Here is a 17,308-nt window from a genome sequence, read left to right as displayed (position 1 = left end):
TGACATCAACAATGGCGAGCTACTAGTTTATTTTTTGATTGAAAATTTTACAAACTTTATTAAAACGAAAACATTAAGAGGAGTTTGAATATAAAATTTCTATAACTTGTACTAACATTTATCTTTTAAGAACTACAAGACTTTCTATCCATGGATCGCTTTAACAGAATGTTAATAATGTTAATGCCATCTTGTTGATTTATTGTTATAATAAACAAATACAGTACTTATGTACAGTATGTTGAATGTATATATCCGTCTTGTGTCTTATCTTTACATTCCAACAATAATTTACAGAAAAATATGGCATATTTTATAGCTGGTTTGAATTGCGATTAATTACTATTAATTAATTTTTAAATTGTGATTAACTCGATTAAAAATTGTAATCGTTTGACAGCCCTAGTAATAAGCGCTGTAATATCTATAACCCTTGCTAAATCCTGTTTTTGTTTTGTCATGGAACCTGCAGATGCATGTGTTGATCTGCATCCATCATTTTATTTTCAACAAGACATGTCAAAATTCTGAATTAGTCCCAAAATCATGAAATTTTAGGTGTATCAAATGTGATACATTTGGCAATAAAGGGTTAAAATCAGGTGACCGCTATAGTCTGGAATTTCTGGTGAATATCCTCAGTTTAATGAAGTGTTTGGTTGATGTTATTGTTCTACTCACCCCATCTAGAACCTGGAGCTCCCTGGAGAGCTGCTCTGCAAAGGCCTCAGCATTGGAGATTGCATACTCGCACACCTCCATCATGCCTTCGATGTCCTGTTCCTCACGGGTGCTGAGCTCCTGGTAGTCGTCCAGAGCGTCCTCATCACCTCCAGCAACGCTCTGACTCTCGCCACTGGGCACAGACTCTAAAAGAGGAGAAGAAAATGATATGAACAAGCAAAACATGAACGAATATACAGTTCTGTTGAAAACACAAAACACCTTTTACTGACAGGTGAAGACATTCAGTGACAGCGGAGGTTTTCTTATTTCATGAAAAGTTGAGTTTTAGAATGATGGCATCATTAAAATATACTTCAAGTGGTCTCTACGAGTGCGATGAGTTAATGCAATCTTAATTTGGTGGCACATTTATGGGGTGATGTCATGAAGAATAATGGAGAGGAATTAGTGGAAGGAGGAAGGACTGGCGGGGGAAGTTAACTCCTACCAACCTTCCGCTTTAGGAAGTTCTGGCCAGAGAAAGTTTAAGAGAAGAAGAAGAAATTGAACACGGAAAGTAAAAATTACAAAGAAAAGTCGAGTGGTCACGCTACAAACATGCTTTAAATAGCCAGAGACATATAGACCCTACCCACCGACGTCACAAAATCACGTGATCGCTGTATTGTTCCGCCCCATTGTCCGTCATTTTGTGTCTGTATTATCAATGGTCTCAATTGATCGAGCAATTTATAATGCATTTCATGGAAGACCCGGTGCTTTCGGATGCCGTAAACTCACTGGATACGTTGCATAAAAGGCATTATGTGGAAAAGCTTCAGTTTATCCATTCGCCAGATCCATATTTGATGCCTAAATCGATGTTTTTCGAACCCGCTGTCTTCGCCGTCTTTGCCTGACATCTGCTAGCTACCCTGATATTTACAACTATCTTGTCCACACAAAATCAGCGTATTCTCACAAAAGTTCGAAAAACTTTAAGAGCTTGGAGGCTTATAAATACTTCGTTGCTGGTTGGGTGAAACAGGTCCTCGTCCACGAAAATTCGGCAGGAATCTATCTTGTGCTTGGAAAGGTGAGTTACGAAATTTTGAATTCAAAATCTTTTGTTCTTGCTAACATCCACTGTCAAGTCTAATGTATTTCATGTCATTTGTCAATGGAGCTAGGGCTTTTAATGTTTATATGGTTTAGCGATAGCACTCTCACTACATACATACGTGTATGTTGTCGGCGATTAGCCTAGCAATGATCTTAATTGTGGTTGTCAGCCCAAAACCCTCAAAATATATATTAAATGCATCTTACCAGATATAAAATGACTACTACATAATCTGTGGTAATCGTTTGGAGCCCAGTTTTCTCGTTGAATTGCAGCAGCCCAACCGCTCTCCTCACCGGGTCTCTCGGAATCCGGTAGAACTTCAAGTCTCTCCGTCTATCTTCTCTGTTATTGCAACCGACCGCCACACACGCCTTCACCATTTTGATTATTAATTTTAACGAGCAGAAAAACACGCCGTAAATAGGAGGAATGTACGTAGCCTTAACAGGTAAACACAATGTGTTGACGGACAATTGGGCGGCACCAGTCAGGAGGGCGGAGTTGTGACGTCACGTGGGTAGAGTCTATACAGTCATGGACGAAATTATTGGCACCCCTGGAGTTTTTCCAGAAATAAAGTTTCTCCCAGACATCAACGCAATTACACGTTTTCAGTATGAATGTGTTTATTTTTTTAATTTTGCTTTGAAAAACACAAAAACGCAGAAGAGAAAAGCCAAAATGTACACAATTTTACACAGAATGCAAACATTGGACAAAATTGTTGGCACCCTCATTGTCCTGTTGGAACACCCATGACCTCTGATGCAGATCTAGTTTTCTGACACTAAATTTGTAAATCATAAGGTGCCGGAACGCAAAGTACATATGACAGCGCAGGGATGACGACACAGGGACAGGTCCCGGAACATATTTAGAAAATAGTGCTGAAAACAAAACGCAAATGCCCACTTGCCATGCTGTGGGACTTTTTTTTCTTTTCTCTGTGCTTTTCTGACTCGTTTTGAACCATCTTGCTTCTTTAAAAAAAAAAAAAAAAAAAGTAAATGTAACTGTCTTTTTGGCATGTTGAAATTTCGTTTGATCCTAGCTGCTTGCTCCCCAGATGCCGTAAATTTAAAAAGTTTTTTTTTTTTTTTTTTTTTATGTCAGGGGCATGATTTGTTGGTCCAGCTTTTTATTGTATCAACAAATCTCAGACTCTTTCAAATGACGTTAAATTTTTATAAACAAAATGCAAGTCTTGGGATTTGTTGTGTAAATGAATTAATGCATATTATTATTTTATTTTATACTGTAATGTCCGTAACTGTGTGTAATATTCTGATATGTTTTCCGAGGCACCCTGAAGTAAACGCAACATTACTGTTGTTTTGGTCACGTGATGCGTGAGTGCGATAGAGAGGCACAGCCTGCCGAGAGCCCCAAGCTGTGTTCGTACTGTTAGCTCCATGCGTTCATAAAGAAACAAAGTTGTCAGCACGTCGTGTGTTCGATACCTTCGTCAACAAAAAGCCCAAAACAAGACACTATGCACGATCCGTTTAAGAGACGCTGGGACTGGAGAGCTGTGAGTAGTAGGAAGCGAGGGGGGGATGAGCGAGAAGCAAAAGTCACAGTCGAATGTGGCGGCAGTCCGCTATTATTTTGTTTATTGTTTTCTGATTGTTGCCACAATAAAGTGGAGAAAGCCATCAACGGTTCCTCTCCTTCTTTGCACCAAAGTTTTTATATTATTATATTATTTTACATGCACGAGAGGTGCTGGATCTCCCCAAATAAGTCCCGAAACACGGGGAGGCCAAAATCAAGAGGTACCGGATCTTGTTCTGGCAAGATCTGGCTCAAATTAACCCCTGCACTACACCCTACATTGCAGTCCAAAACGATTTGATAGTCTCCATATTTCATGACTCTTTGCACACTGCCAAGGCACCCAGTGCCGTAGGCAGCAAAACAACCCCAAAACATCATTGGACCTACACCATGTTTGACTATAGGCACTGCATTTTATTCTTTGTAGGCCTCATTACTTTTTCTGGCACCGGGTGCCTTGACAGTGTGGCAAGGAGTGATGGAATCTGGAGACTATCAAAATGTTTTGGGTCACAATGTAGGGTGTAGTGTCACAAAACTGGGTCAGCGTCAGAGGTCATGGATGTTCAAACAGACCATTGACCCAAAACATACCTCAAATAGTTGGAGAAATGGTTGGAGACAAAGCGCTAGAGAATTCTGAGGTGGCCATTAATGAGTCCGGATCTAAATCGCATTGAACACTATGGAGAGAGCTCAAAATTGCTTTTGCAAGAAGGCACACTTCAAATCTGAAAGACCTGGAACAGTTCGCAAAAGAAGAATGGTCCAAAATTCCATCTGAGAGGTGCACAAAACTTCTTGATGGTTATAGGAGGCAATTGCTTTCTGTTATTCCTTCGAAAGGATGTGCAACCAAATATTGTGTACATTTTGACATTTTTTCTTTAGCTTTTTTGCATTTTTCCGAATGCGCACATTCAAGAAATAAACACATTCATACTGAAAACATTTGTAATTGCATTAATTTCTGTGAGAAATGCCGTATTTTCCGGAAAAATTTCAGGGGTGCCAATAATTTCTTCCATGACTGTAGGTCAAATTAAAATGACAGATAACACGTTTATCATGTGCATCCCAATAAATTGCAAAAACAATTTCCTTTTTCTGATGTGTAATAGTGGGAAAACAGGTGAAATAAAACCCAGTTATTTCAAGAAAATCTCAAGTGGTGCCAGCCATCTTATCAATGTCGATGCCGTTTTAGCCAATTAAATTGAGTATCCCAGATTGCATGCCTCCCCTCGTGACATCATTAATACTTAATATCAAAACTAATTATCACAATTACCTGTACAAGAGTCCGAGTATGTATGTGTGTGGGTACAGCTGACGTCACAAAATGGTTGTGCTCATAAGCAGTGCCATTTTATGTTTAAACATTATTTTCTCCGTTATGAGATGTCGAAGAAATTTGTGATTAGGTGTTGTCTGTCCTTTTAAGTCTAATCAAATAGGAAAGCATGAGAGAGTGGCGGAGGCAAGTTAACATACCTTCCAGCAGCTGAGAACTGACATTGACAAACTCCACCTTCTTCCTCAAGTAGCGCTGATTCAACTTCCAAATGCATGATATGAACGAGTTCTTTTCAGCAGTGCTGCTTGCTACCCAGCGGTAGACCTTCTCAAAATGGAGGTCAAACTCTGGGTTTTCCTGGAGCAAAATATCACAGTGAAATTCGGGTTTTTCAACCACTGTAAAGATTTAACATCGATACAGCTTTCGATTTAATCCACAAATGTAAAAAAAAAATACAATTTCTGTTACTACCCCAACCTTGCTGGCATCTTTGGCGTCCACTTCAGTCAAATCGCGGAGCTCCCACGTCAGCTGTCGTTTATAAAAGTCTCCTTTGTCAGATTTCTTCACCTTGACCACTTTGACCTGCACGGGCCGCTCGGTGGTGACTGGAACGAAAACAATTACAAAAAAAAACAATTTTAAATTTTAACACGTGCTTCCACCTTTCCATTAGAAAAGGAAGCTACATACAGTGTGGCAAAAAAGTATTTAGTCAGCCACCAATTGTGCAAGTTCTCCCACTTAAAAAGAAGAGCGAGGCCTGTAATAGCCATCATACCTCAACTATGAGAGACAGAATAAGACAAAAAAAAATCCAGAAAACCACTGTCTGATTTTTAAAGAGTTTATTTGCAAATCATGGTGGAAAATAAGTATTTGGTCACCTACAAACAAGTTAGATTTCTGGCTCTTATAGAGCTGTAACTTATTTAAGAGGCTCCTCTGTCCTCTCCACTTGTTTCCTGTATTAATGACACATGTTTGAACTCATTGTCAGTATAAAGACAACTTGGCCAAGACTAAAGAGCTGTCAAAGGACACTTGAAACAAAATTGTAGACCTGCGCCTGGCTAAGAAGACTATATCTGCAATTGGTAAGCAGCTTGGTGTGAAGAAATAAACTGGGACCAATTATTAGAAAATGGAAAATATACGAGACCACTGATAATCTCCCTCGATCTGGGGCTCTATGCAAGATTTCCCTCAGTGGGGTCAAAATGATCAGAAGAACAGAAGACAAAATTCCCAGAATCACACGGGGCGACCTCGTGAACGACCCGCAGACAGCTGGGACCAAAGTAACAAAGGCTACAATCAGTAATACACTATACCACTAAGGACTGAAATCCTGCAGTGCCAGACGTGTCCCCCTTCTTAATTCAGTATACGTCCAAGCCCATCTGAAGTTTGAGAATGTTATATACTAGAGCTGGGAATCTTTGAGCACCTAACAATTCGATTACGATTACGATTCAGAGGCTCCGATTCGATTATAAATCGATTATTGATGCACCCCACCACACTTTTAATGTTTTGTACATTAGTTCCAAAATTGTTCAAAAATCCTCTCAGGCTAAACCAAACTATTTTAGTATCAAGTTAACAGTTAAAAACAGTAAATAAAATACTCAAGTCCCCATTCTGTATCAAAAGATTTAAACTACATTCAATTAATTTAATGTTGTGAATGTACCGTTAAAGTTGTTAAAATTGTTCCCGTTATTTCATAATTTCCCATCTGTTTACTCTTATCAAGTTAATACATTTTAATTGATGTTAAAACTGAAGTTAAACGATTTTAATGTTTCGTACATTAGTTACAAAAATTGTACAAAAAGCCTCTCAGACTTATATAAATGACTACTTCAGTTTTAAGTTAATAGTTGAAAACAGTAAATATAATAGTCCCCATTCTGTATCAGCAGCTTTAGACTACAATTAATTTAATGTTGTGAATCAAGAGTTAGAGTTGTTAAAATTGCTCCAGTTATTCCATAATTTCCCTTCTGTACTTTCGACATGTCAAAGTTTTAAAACTGTTTCATCATTTAAAGATAGATTCAAGTCAAGATTTTGCCGATTTAGGGATATTTTAGATAAAAGTAATTAGGTTCGCTACAACAGAGCCCTCTATAGAAGTCTACTCCTTTAAGATGGCGGCAAGTCTGTCATTTGCATCTAGTTCTTTGTATATGTTCCAACGCTGTCGTCGTCTGTCATTTCACATCTAGTTCTACAATATGTGATATCTACCACAGCCATATGTTGCCGTATGTTTGTAGCAACTAGCAACCGGTCGCTGTTTGTAGCAGCTGTCAGCCGCAGTCAGGTATGGTTTTTTTTTTTTTTTTTTTAAATCCAGCGGCATGAGTTGAACAAGATATTTACTCTCGACCCGTTCCTCATTGCGTCCCGAAGACCGCTGCGTCCCAAAGACCGCGCTGACTGTGTTTTATTTCCGCTTTACCCGGTATAATCAAATAATCGGAATTTGGATGTTTACGAATCGTTCTCGAATCTTCCACGGCCGAATCGCGAATAATCTATGAATCGGAAATTTCGCACACCTCTATTATATACAGTAGTCAGATGAAACACAACTTCTTGTGCTTGGAGGAGAAAGAATGCTGAATTACATCCAAAGAACACCGAATCTACTGTGAAGGAAGGGGGTGGAAACATCATGCTTTGCGGCTGTTTTTCTGCAAAGGGACCTGGACGCCCGATCTGTGTAAAGGAAAGGATAAATGGGGCCATATATCATGAGATTTTGAGTGAAAACCTCCTTCCATCAGCAAAGGCATTGAAGATGAAACGTGGCTGGGTCTTTCAGCATGGCAATGATCCCAAACACACTGCCTGTGAAACAAAGGAGTGGCTTCGTAAGAAGCATTTATAGAACCTGGAGTGGCCTAGCTAATCTTCAGATCTCAAACCCATAGAAAACTTTGGAGGGATTTGAAAGTGTGTTGCCCAACAACAGCCCCAAAACATCACTGAACTCGAGGATATCTGCATGGAGGAATGGGCCAAAATTTGCAAATAAATTCTTTGATTAAAAAAAAGCTCAAGGGTTCAATCCCGGGCTCCGGCCTTCCTATGTGGAGTTTGCATGTTCCCCCAGTGCCGGCGTGGGTTTTCTCCGGGGACTCGGGTTTCTTCCAACATTCCAAAAATATGCATGGTAGGCTGACTGAACACTCTAAATTGTCCATAGGTATGAATGTGTTCGTGAATGGTTGTATGTCTATATGTGCCATGCCATGTGCCGTGACTACTGAGCTAAAACTGACAGTGATCTTTATTTTATGTTTTAATTTTACACCCTCATCACTCTACAGCGCTGTGTTTTTACAGATGAAATAAAGCCTGTATGTAAGACACGTTAGCCACGCATCAACAGTGGTCATAATCAATAGAAACCTAGCCCTCCGAGGGGCTAATGTTACGTGATCGAGTGACAGTAACGTTATATTTACTAGCGATGAGAAGTCTACTGCTTAAAGATGGCGGCTGTTTACTAACGCTGCCCCAGACGCGGCCGAGTCTGTCATTTCGCATCTAGTCCTAAATGCATGCGATATCTATGAGACGCATCGGACACTATCTACTTCAACACTAGCATCATGCGGGCGTAGTTTTTAGCAACGTCAGCGTAATTTGTAGCGGCTGTCGGCTGCGGTAAGTTTTGTTTTTTTTTTTTTTTTTTTGCTTTCTCCTCTACGCACGTGACGTCAGCGCATTGTCCCGCATTAAAAGTAGTCCGGGCAAAACGTGATGCTTAGAGCTGGCAAAATTAAATGATTCCTCGAGGTGAATAAAATTACTCGGATCAGTTTTTAAACTCGAGTTGCTGGAGTATTCGTTTCAGCTCCAGATATAATATAGAGGAAAGACAGGGCATATGGTGGTAAAGGATAGGTTGTTGAAACAGGAGAACGTCATTGTCAGTGGCTTAAGAAAAAGGTGTCGATAAAAAAGCTAAGGCGAAGCTTTGGTCTTTTTCCCGTCTTTTTCAGCCCTTGACACTCAAACCATCTTTAAAACTGAACATTTGTATGTTGTTACACATATTTACCAATGAATTTGGCACCAGGGACATCATCATCGGACAGAATTGGTAGGTGTAGCTCTGTAAACATCGGGAGGTTGACCCGCCTAGCCACAATTGCTAACCTCATGAATATTAATGAGCAAAAGTGACGTGTTGCTTGCGGTACGCCATTGGCTGGCAACCAATTCAGGGTGTACCCCACCTACTGCCCGTAATTAGCTGGGATAGGCTCCAGCACCTCCGCGACCCTCGTGAGGAAAAGCAGCATGGAAAATGAATGAATTATTTAAAAATCAGGCATGTGATTTTCTGGATTTTTTTCCTCATTCTGTCTCTCATAGTTGAGGTTAGAGCAGGGCGGTAAACCGAAAATTTACCGTCACCGAAATTCTTCACGATGACCGACGTAATTTTGACCATGTCGGTAAATTCGGTAATTTAATAAAACAAGAAAATATAGTCTTTTTATCCCGCTTTGACGCTGTGTTGTTCATTCCCCTTTAAGAAAGCAGACAGTGTGCTTACGTATGGAGTCACGTGGTTTTCAGGAAGCCAATCAAACAGAAGCCCGGTAGGCTAACGCTAGCGGCTAACGCTACAAGTAAACGGGATGGAGTCGGGCTTAAGTTAGCTTCGCCAAACTTTCACCCAACATTTAGTAAACTTGGCGGGTTCCAGACGGGCTTTCACCCGCTGTCCTCCCTGGTTCTCACGATATCAGGAGAGGATGCTTTCAGAGCTTTCTTCTGGTAGCCAAGCCACAGGCTAACGCTAGCAGCTAACAACGGCGACAAATGAACGTGAAAGAGTCGGACAGCGGCTCTAACCTTGTCGAAACGGCTGAAATCAATGAGTGGACTGGGTACGGACTTCATGTAGCAATCATCATGTCGCGTTATTTGGCATCTCTGTGTGATTTCTCTGAAAGCTTTCATGATGGTAAAGCACTCAGCATATAGTATAATCTAACAGTGAAGCCTGTATATAATACAGGCATGAAAATGGGTCAGGGGTTAAAAAGGTGAGAAGGGTGTGGAGGAAATATGTTCCAGTACACTGTACACCCCAACAAAATATTGAGCTCTGTCGACCCACACTGTGTTTCAGCAGGGCCGTGCAGAGACCGGTGGAGGGGCGGGTGCTCGTAGATCAAAAGGGGCACATGAACAAGTATTTTATACACCTTAAAACAACATAACTTCAATTTTAACCAGCTTTAGTTAATAATTGGCTGCGACTGTGACATACTTTAATTGGGAGGGGGCAACAGTGAATAGAAATCAAAACTGTCATCCACACTTTCTGGCTGTGACTCAGTCAGTCTGCCTCTTTTCTTCCTTCAACCTCTGTATCAAAACTTCCTTCCTCAACTTGTTCATCTGAGAACACACCACATCAGATGGTCACTGAGCCACCAACAGCACAGTTTTCTCAAAACTATTATTTCATTATTATCCATACTTAACAACTCTAGCACCTAATGATTAATAAAGCAATGACATAAAATCTTATAGAAAAATAACATTGTAATTGTGTTTATAATTGTATTTAATACCCAACTATCCTTGCAAACCTGTTCTTACCAGGTCTGCTATTCACCCAGCTGATGAGGTATCCACTGCCTTTAGCAGCCTCATCCAACTCCTTTTTTTATCCCTCAATATCGTTTCCCTACGAGGCATGTCTATGTAATGAAATATAAATATTTAAAAAACAAACAAAAAAACAGACTCCCCGGTGGCTTTTAGTTTTAAAGCTTTCTTAATTTATTTCTCTCTCAATAACGATGGAGGTAGATTTGTGTTTTTATTATTCAATCAAAAAACAAAGTTACTTCTATCAAAAACAAAGTTGCTTCAATCAAAATACAGTTATACTTTTAATCCCAAAAAAGTCACTTCAATAAAAAAAATTGTTTTTGATTGCAAAATAAATTTGAGACAAAAAAAGCATTTGAAAACTGTTTTTCTTGATTGAAACAAATTTTTCCATTGAAGTAATGTTGTTTTGCGTTTGGGCCTCATTTTGGCTAGGACATTTGTGTTTTTATTATTCAATCAAATAAGTTGCTTGAAACAAAAAAATATATATAAAAAGAAAAAACTTTGCACATGTGTCAATCACCGTTTAACAAAGCCTGAGAGGGTTTGAGTAGACTCAGTATGAAGCATTTAATAAAGCCAAGCATTTTCTTACTACTTTATTCTTGTTTAAAAATAATTCGGTGGGGCAGTAACATGTTTAAAACTTATCATAATTCTTACATTTTGAAGCGCTTGAAAACCATTTATAAATGATACTTTGGTGAAAAAAGTGAAAAAACATGTCTTATATATATGTATCTTTTTTCCAATGTAAAATCTGAATAAATACATTGAACACACAAAAAAATGGGGGGGGGGCTACTTCGCGGTTTTCACTTATTGCGGCGGGTTCTGGTCCCCATTAACCGCGAAAAACGAGGGATCCCTGTATTTCTGAAAAGCTTTAAGAAGCAAGAGTCATTCCCACCACTCGTCGGGCCGGTGTTGTGCCGACACCGGCCGTCAGCTCAAGTCCCAGCCAAAAATAACGTGTCTCAGGCAGACGACGGGAGCGATGCGAGGCGCCCCACTCCATCCGAGAGCATGCCGCTCAATTTGACTCGTGCGTTCCTTCGTTAATATTACCGCTAAATACACGAGCTTGACGCCAATTTAACGGGAGCTATTTTTTCATGGGAGACTTGGCTAGCTCTGGCAGTGTTCAACGCAAGCTGCAACGAATGGCAGTAACTTTATTATATCGCAAAATATGAAAACGATTGAAAGCATTACTCACCAAATTCAATCTGCTGGCAAATGCAGGGAAGTGTGTATGCTGCGCTCTGGTCTGCCCCGCTCTGGATAAGGCCTGCTTTTTGTTCTTGCAGCTTTGCAATGCAACCGAAGGCTCTCCAAGGACTCCATGTACACGTAAAGAGTGCGCGCGATTGGAATAATGGAACGCAGTTTGGGCCGATGATTGGTTCTCGTCAGCGAAGCATCTAGAAGGATTTGCTGACTGAGCAAGTGTCACTTTTTTAAAGAACCGATTTCTTAAGTGCTCAGTTTACGTACTAAGTTAATCATGTGATGATAATAATAATTAAATAAAAACTCCCGACCCCCCCCCCCCTCCCAAAAAGAATTTCTCCTCGGATCTACGCAATTCACGTAGGTCGCCCTTTTTTACTTCAAAACGGCGAATTTCGCCGAAAGGTGAGAGATTTTCATGCCTGATAATATGACAGTTTAATGGCCACAGCTATTTTTCTGTATGTGTTTGCTTTATTCTGCCATCATAAAACCTTAAATGTTTCATTGGCATCAGAGCAATACAGCTTTAATGTGGTTGTGTCTGTGTGGGGAGTGCATGTATTAAAAAATGTTTCAGGGGAAAAAAAAACAAAAAAAAACTGAAACCTTGACGTAAACACTTGTGTTAAATAATTATGTCACAGCAGCCATTACTAATAAGCTGTCTGAAGTGTACTGTTAAAGCTGCAAGTCATTTGTGTTAGAATGACATGTTTGCACAGTCGTCATATTGATTTTTATAATGTTGTACATTTTCAAGTCATGCAAGCTGTGATAAATGTTCACACTAGAATTCTTATTGTTTACAAGATTTTTTTTAATACTTAATGTTTAGACTGCATGTGCAATTGTTAAATTGAAAGCTGGTTAAATAAATTTAACGAGAAACGGTTAATTTGTATTCCATGCATTGATTCAAATTTTTAAATTATATAACAGTCTGCTTGGGCGAATTTATCGTCATTTATCGTTATCGAGGTAAATCTGCTCAATTTATCATGATACGTACTTAAGGCCATATCGCCCAGCCCTAGTTGAGGTATGATGAAAATTACAGGCCTCTCTAATCTTTTTAAGTGGGAGACCTTGCACAGTTGGTGGCTGACTAAATACTTTTCCCCCCACTGTACCTGTTGCACACAAAAAGCAGTTCTTCTTCTTCTTTCCCGCCTTGCAGACATTCACAATGCCCAGCAAACGCTCGTCGTTGGGCGTGAAGATGTCCCTCTGGAGGGCGTGCTTGATGGCCGTCATGGTGGACGCTGGAAAACATTCATTAATCATGAATTCATAAAGATTACAGTACAAACCTTTACCCAATCACAACATGGTCTTATAGCAGAAAATTTGTAAAACAATATGCTTAAAAACTCGCCCTTAATGTACTTTTCACATGCCTACCTGGTGAAGTCAATGCACTACTTTACACAACGATATTGTATTAGAGAGCACCCCTCCGTCAGTAACTTCAAATTACAACACACGAATACCTTTTAAAATAGTCCACGCCTTCGGGTAACTTTAAAAGCAAATTATGCCTTTATTAAGTCAATTACAAGGCGAACATAGACCCAAAAATAAATAATTAAAACTCTTTTGGTAGCTGATATTGTTGCTGCGAATGACAACATCCTCACTGGCTTGGGCTAAAACGCTAGCTAGAACAGGCAAACGACATCCGCCATTAGGTTGACGGTGAAAAACAAAGAAAAGGAGCGTAACACTGTTGACAATCTGTTTCAGTCCGGAATGGAGATTAATATGCAAACTGGGTTAGAGTGGGGAAATAAATGAAAGCCATTACCTTCTCCAAGAACCGCTTGGAGTTCCACCACCACACAGCCGTCAGACAACTAAGCTCCGCCCCCTCTAACTTCCGGTTCAGAAAATGCATCACATGAGCCCAACGGACACGAGTGCGCATGCGTGTTACATTGCAGCAAAAAAAAAAAAAAAAAAAAAAAGTCAATCAGAACCACGGATACTTTCAAGTTTTGAAATTAAAAAAACATTACCTAATGTATTTTTTTTTAAAGTTTAAATTTTACAACAAAAAAGTAAAAGTATAAGAAATGTAAACTATATCAAATAACGATTTATTCCTTATGGTTTCCATTCCAGTCAAAAGTAAAATTATAATACGTACTAAATATTTGTTCATTGGGTCATTTGTTAATGCAACAGAAAAGTTTTCACTTTAAATTCATTTTAAATTATACAATTAAGGTATAAGTTTAAAACATAAAATAAAACATATGAGTCATAATTCAATTAATATATTGTTATATCTACATTCTTTACCTCTGTCCCTCTCATCGAATGTACCGCCACTATACCATTAGTGACAATATACTCTCTATTTAAATTTTATATTATTTACCGGTAAGTAAATATTTAATTTGTAAATCAAACACCAATTTAAAGCACCGGAAAATTTCAAAACAGCTCTGATTGTGACGCATTACAGTTATACACCGTTGCAAACCACAATAACAACCATATTGTTGATCCTCCTGTTATATTGCAGGCCAAATGACGCACGTTAACGTTTCAAACTACAGGTCATATTGACCCACGCACATTGCTGCTGTACCAACAACACAAACATTAACACTGATTTTGACTCACTGAATCTACCTTTTAAGCTTTTCTCTTTCCTGCCGTTTCTATTGTTACACTCATGAATGAATTCCATGATGCACAGAGGAGATTGACACAGAATGTCATCTGAGTAAATACAGTGAGTCAAAACTGATGCGGGGTAATAATTGATCTACAGAGAATGCCTTAAGGTCCAATTTCCCAGCTTGTTGTTATTGTGTGGAGACAACCCAACATTCCCTAAACTGTGAACCGTCTCATCTCTTTGTCACCATCTGTGTCCCCCTCCCACGGGTGGCATTTTCTGTGATAAAGTGGAAATATTTTGTATGAATTGCACTTACTAGTTTGATGGAAGCATACTTAATGACAATCCTGTCATACCATTCGAATTCTGTTGACAAATTGCCATACCTGTAATGGAATTGTAAAAACAAATGATATCTCCGAGAGAAATAATTGTTAGGAGGAAAAACAAAGATAGTACGATTGATACAGGAGTTACCTGAAGGCTCAAATTGCATGTAGTTTTGGTTAGGAGTCAGAACAGAAGTAGGACTTGGACAGTGATTGGGCAAATAATAAAGTTTTAACTACACAGAATTATGGGAATTTTCCACTATATTGTATTCAGTTAAAGAGAAATAGCAATAGCAATTTATGCCTGCCAGCCAACAACGCATTCCTGAAAAGACAAACTATAAATGGTGCAAATTCCAAAAATGAAAAACTATTTACTTTCTTAAAAAGTGGACAAAGTGTCTCTGTTGCGTATCTCTAAAAAGAAAACTATCGGCGTTTTTTTTTCTTTACCTTAAAAAAAGGAAAGAAAGAAACACTCTCACACTGCTCTAAAATGTCCAGAATTGATGTTGTACTCACCCAAAAAAAGTCATGATAAGAAGACAATCTTCATGTATCAAACCTTCCTAAAAAAAGACAAACTATTGTTTTAGCGCCCATTAAAGCAGTACTTCTCAAATAGTGGGTCATAGAGCGATGCCGGGGGTGGCGCATGTGACCTCGGGAACACATTTTTTTGCTGTACTTGAAAAAAGTATAATTGCCCATCCACTCAGTGGGTGGCAGTGGCGCTCTCACTTTCAGAGTGTGCGCAATATTTTTGAACCAAACAAGAGGACTGGAGATATAAAGAGCTAAGACAAAGAAATATGACGAACCATATGAAGCGTTTTGCTTTTGGTCTTTAATACAGTGGGAGATGAGGGAAGACCAGCCTGTTTAATGTGTCAAAAAATGTTTGCAGCAGACAGCAGGAAGCCCATTCAATTTAGACGTCACTTAACTAATTTGCTCCCAAAAACGTATAAATATGTTCTATTTTTAATTGTTTCGGTGTCCCAAAGACGTATTTATACGTCTCTTATGTTTTTTTTTTCACAAGAAACATCTCTAGGTTCTGACTCAACTTAGCTCCAAAGCACAATGCTGAAAATGCATTTTAAAGCAATAAAACTGGACACTGTAGGGCAGTAGCGCATTTGTTAAGACCCGCAACCCGATTCAACGGAACGAACGGCCAGGCCGCACGGCCGGGGCACTGGCGGAAAACGACCGAATGGATGTCCACGATGCCAGGTGGCGGACGACCGAGCAGAACAACCGTGATGATTCCCAGGATGCCAGGCTCTGGACGACCGAGCAGAACAACCGGGACCACCAGTGCAGCGGACGATGCCGTTGAATCCGTGCTGCTCGCTGAGCAGAGCCCGCGCCGCCGTGCTCGGTCGCTCGCATCCCCCGCATCCTCCAGTGTCCCGCGACTCAGCCGGAAACGCGCACGGCCAAACCAGTTCCCCCCCAGGAACAGAAGTTCCCCAGGTGAACTCCGCCACAAGGCAGTGTTCACCACAAAAGAGAGACTAAAAAAAAATCCATCTAAAAAAATCCATCTTTATGAGACAGTTTACCCCGGCTGTCGCAGCCACAACAGCGTCATCTCTCAGTCAGTTACAGTATGTGTAAATAAATTGTTACTTTGCTATCAAAAACTCTATTTGTCTTGTTGTTTATGCTATTTTGTAAAAGGAAAACATCATACAGATGTTTGGGATGTAACTAAAGCAAAAAATAGCTGTTTTAAAGTCAAAGTTATGTTTGAAATGTATGCTTTTACAGAAAGCTCAATTTCTCTGTTTTTTCATCAGAAATTGGAAAATTGCTCAAACTAAGCTTATTTCTAATGCTGATTTCTAAAGAATGGAAAAAGATAGGAACTAACTTTTTTTCCTGCTGAAAGAAGAGAGTCTTTCTTTTGGTGGGTTCCATGTTTATATAACAATAGAGCATAATTTTCTGTGGGTCTTGCAAAATCAGTCAAAATCCAGTAAAACGGCCGGGAGCAGTGAAAATGGCTGGGAGTGATTGAGTTAAAGACATTAGACCCCAATCACATTGATAAGCCGCTTGTGTTTTTTTCAGCGAAAACGTGCCAAATATTGTCAGCAATCATCCCGCTTTGTCACTTACTTAATATAATCAATCAAGGAATAGTATCTTTTCTCGTATTTACTGTTTGACTGTTTGTATTACTCTGACACACCCAATATAAAATAAATAGCATTTATATCATTGTTTAAGAAAATCAAGCAGAATATATTTGATATTATGAACAGTTGGCCTTGGAATGATTAGAACTTGCAGCGCCATGACAACAGGCAGATAAGGACAGAAAGATACAGGACACCTTCTGACCATGGAAGCCCAGCATGCGCGTTATGCAGTTGACTGAGCAAGATTGACGCTGACAACCAGGTGATAAGCAGGACATCTGAAAGCCCACGTCTGCACCACAAAAACCCGGCAATCAGCTCTTCCGGACAGTCCAGAAAAAATGGCCGGACATCTTGTCTTGCCACAAGGAACATCTGATACGGAGGGACCCGTGATCAGGAAGTGAACACTCATGTGGCGCGGAGGATGGCAAAATCCTCAACTCTCGTTGACCTGACAACAGTAACGCCAAAACTCTCCCGCCCAACCCACAACAGAGAATAATCCTATACAACGCCCAAACACACCCTTCTTCCGGACCACAGCCCGCCTTACCAGAGCCTTTAAAAGACTGAATGTTTCACTAATCGTTGTAATTTTTCTTGGGAATCTTTTGTTGAGTTGTGATTTGGTGCCCCTGGAGCCAGCTT

General features: G+C 39.7%; 1 protein-coding gene across 4 annotated transcripts in view; it reads right to left on the bottom strand.

Annotated features, from left to right (window-relative positions):
• exoc1 (exocyst complex component 1) overlaps positions 1–13,419 on the bottom strand; it is a 28,966-nt gene extending 15,547 nt beyond the window's left edge. For 2 of the 4 annotated variants that reach the window (XM_057841911.1, XM_057841909.1), the window contains exons 1-6: positions 13,348–13,419; positions 12,674–12,805; positions 5,127–5,257; positions 4,844–5,003; positions 1,179–1,196; positions 682–869 (exon numbers count right to left, since the gene is read on the bottom strand). In XM_057841911.1, coding sequence (XP_057697894.1) covers positions 682–869; positions 1,179–1,196; positions 4,844–5,003; positions 5,127–5,257; positions 12,674–12,797 — 621 coding nt within the window. In that variant the 5' untranslated portion in view covers positions 12,798–12,805; positions 13,348–13,419. The remainder of the gene's footprint in view (positions 1–681; positions 870–1,178; positions 1,197–4,843; positions 5,004–5,126; positions 5,258–12,673; positions 12,806–13,347) is intronic. The other 2 variants (XM_057841913.1, XM_057841910.1) reach the window with 1 other exon arrangement.
• Between the last annotated feature and the right edge of the window lie 3,889 nt (positions 13,420–17,308).

This window comes from Corythoichthys intestinalis, chromosome 7 (genome assembly GCF_030265065.1).
Source record: "Corythoichthys intestinalis isolate RoL2023-P3 chromosome 7, ASM3026506v1, whole genome shotgun sequence".
In the NCBI taxonomy this organism is placed as follows: Eukaryota; Metazoa; Chordata; class Actinopteri; order Syngnathiformes; family Syngnathidae; genus Corythoichthys; species Corythoichthys intestinalis.
Note: the sequence above shows the minus strand (reverse complement) of the source record. Positions and strands in the feature narration are given on the sequence as shown.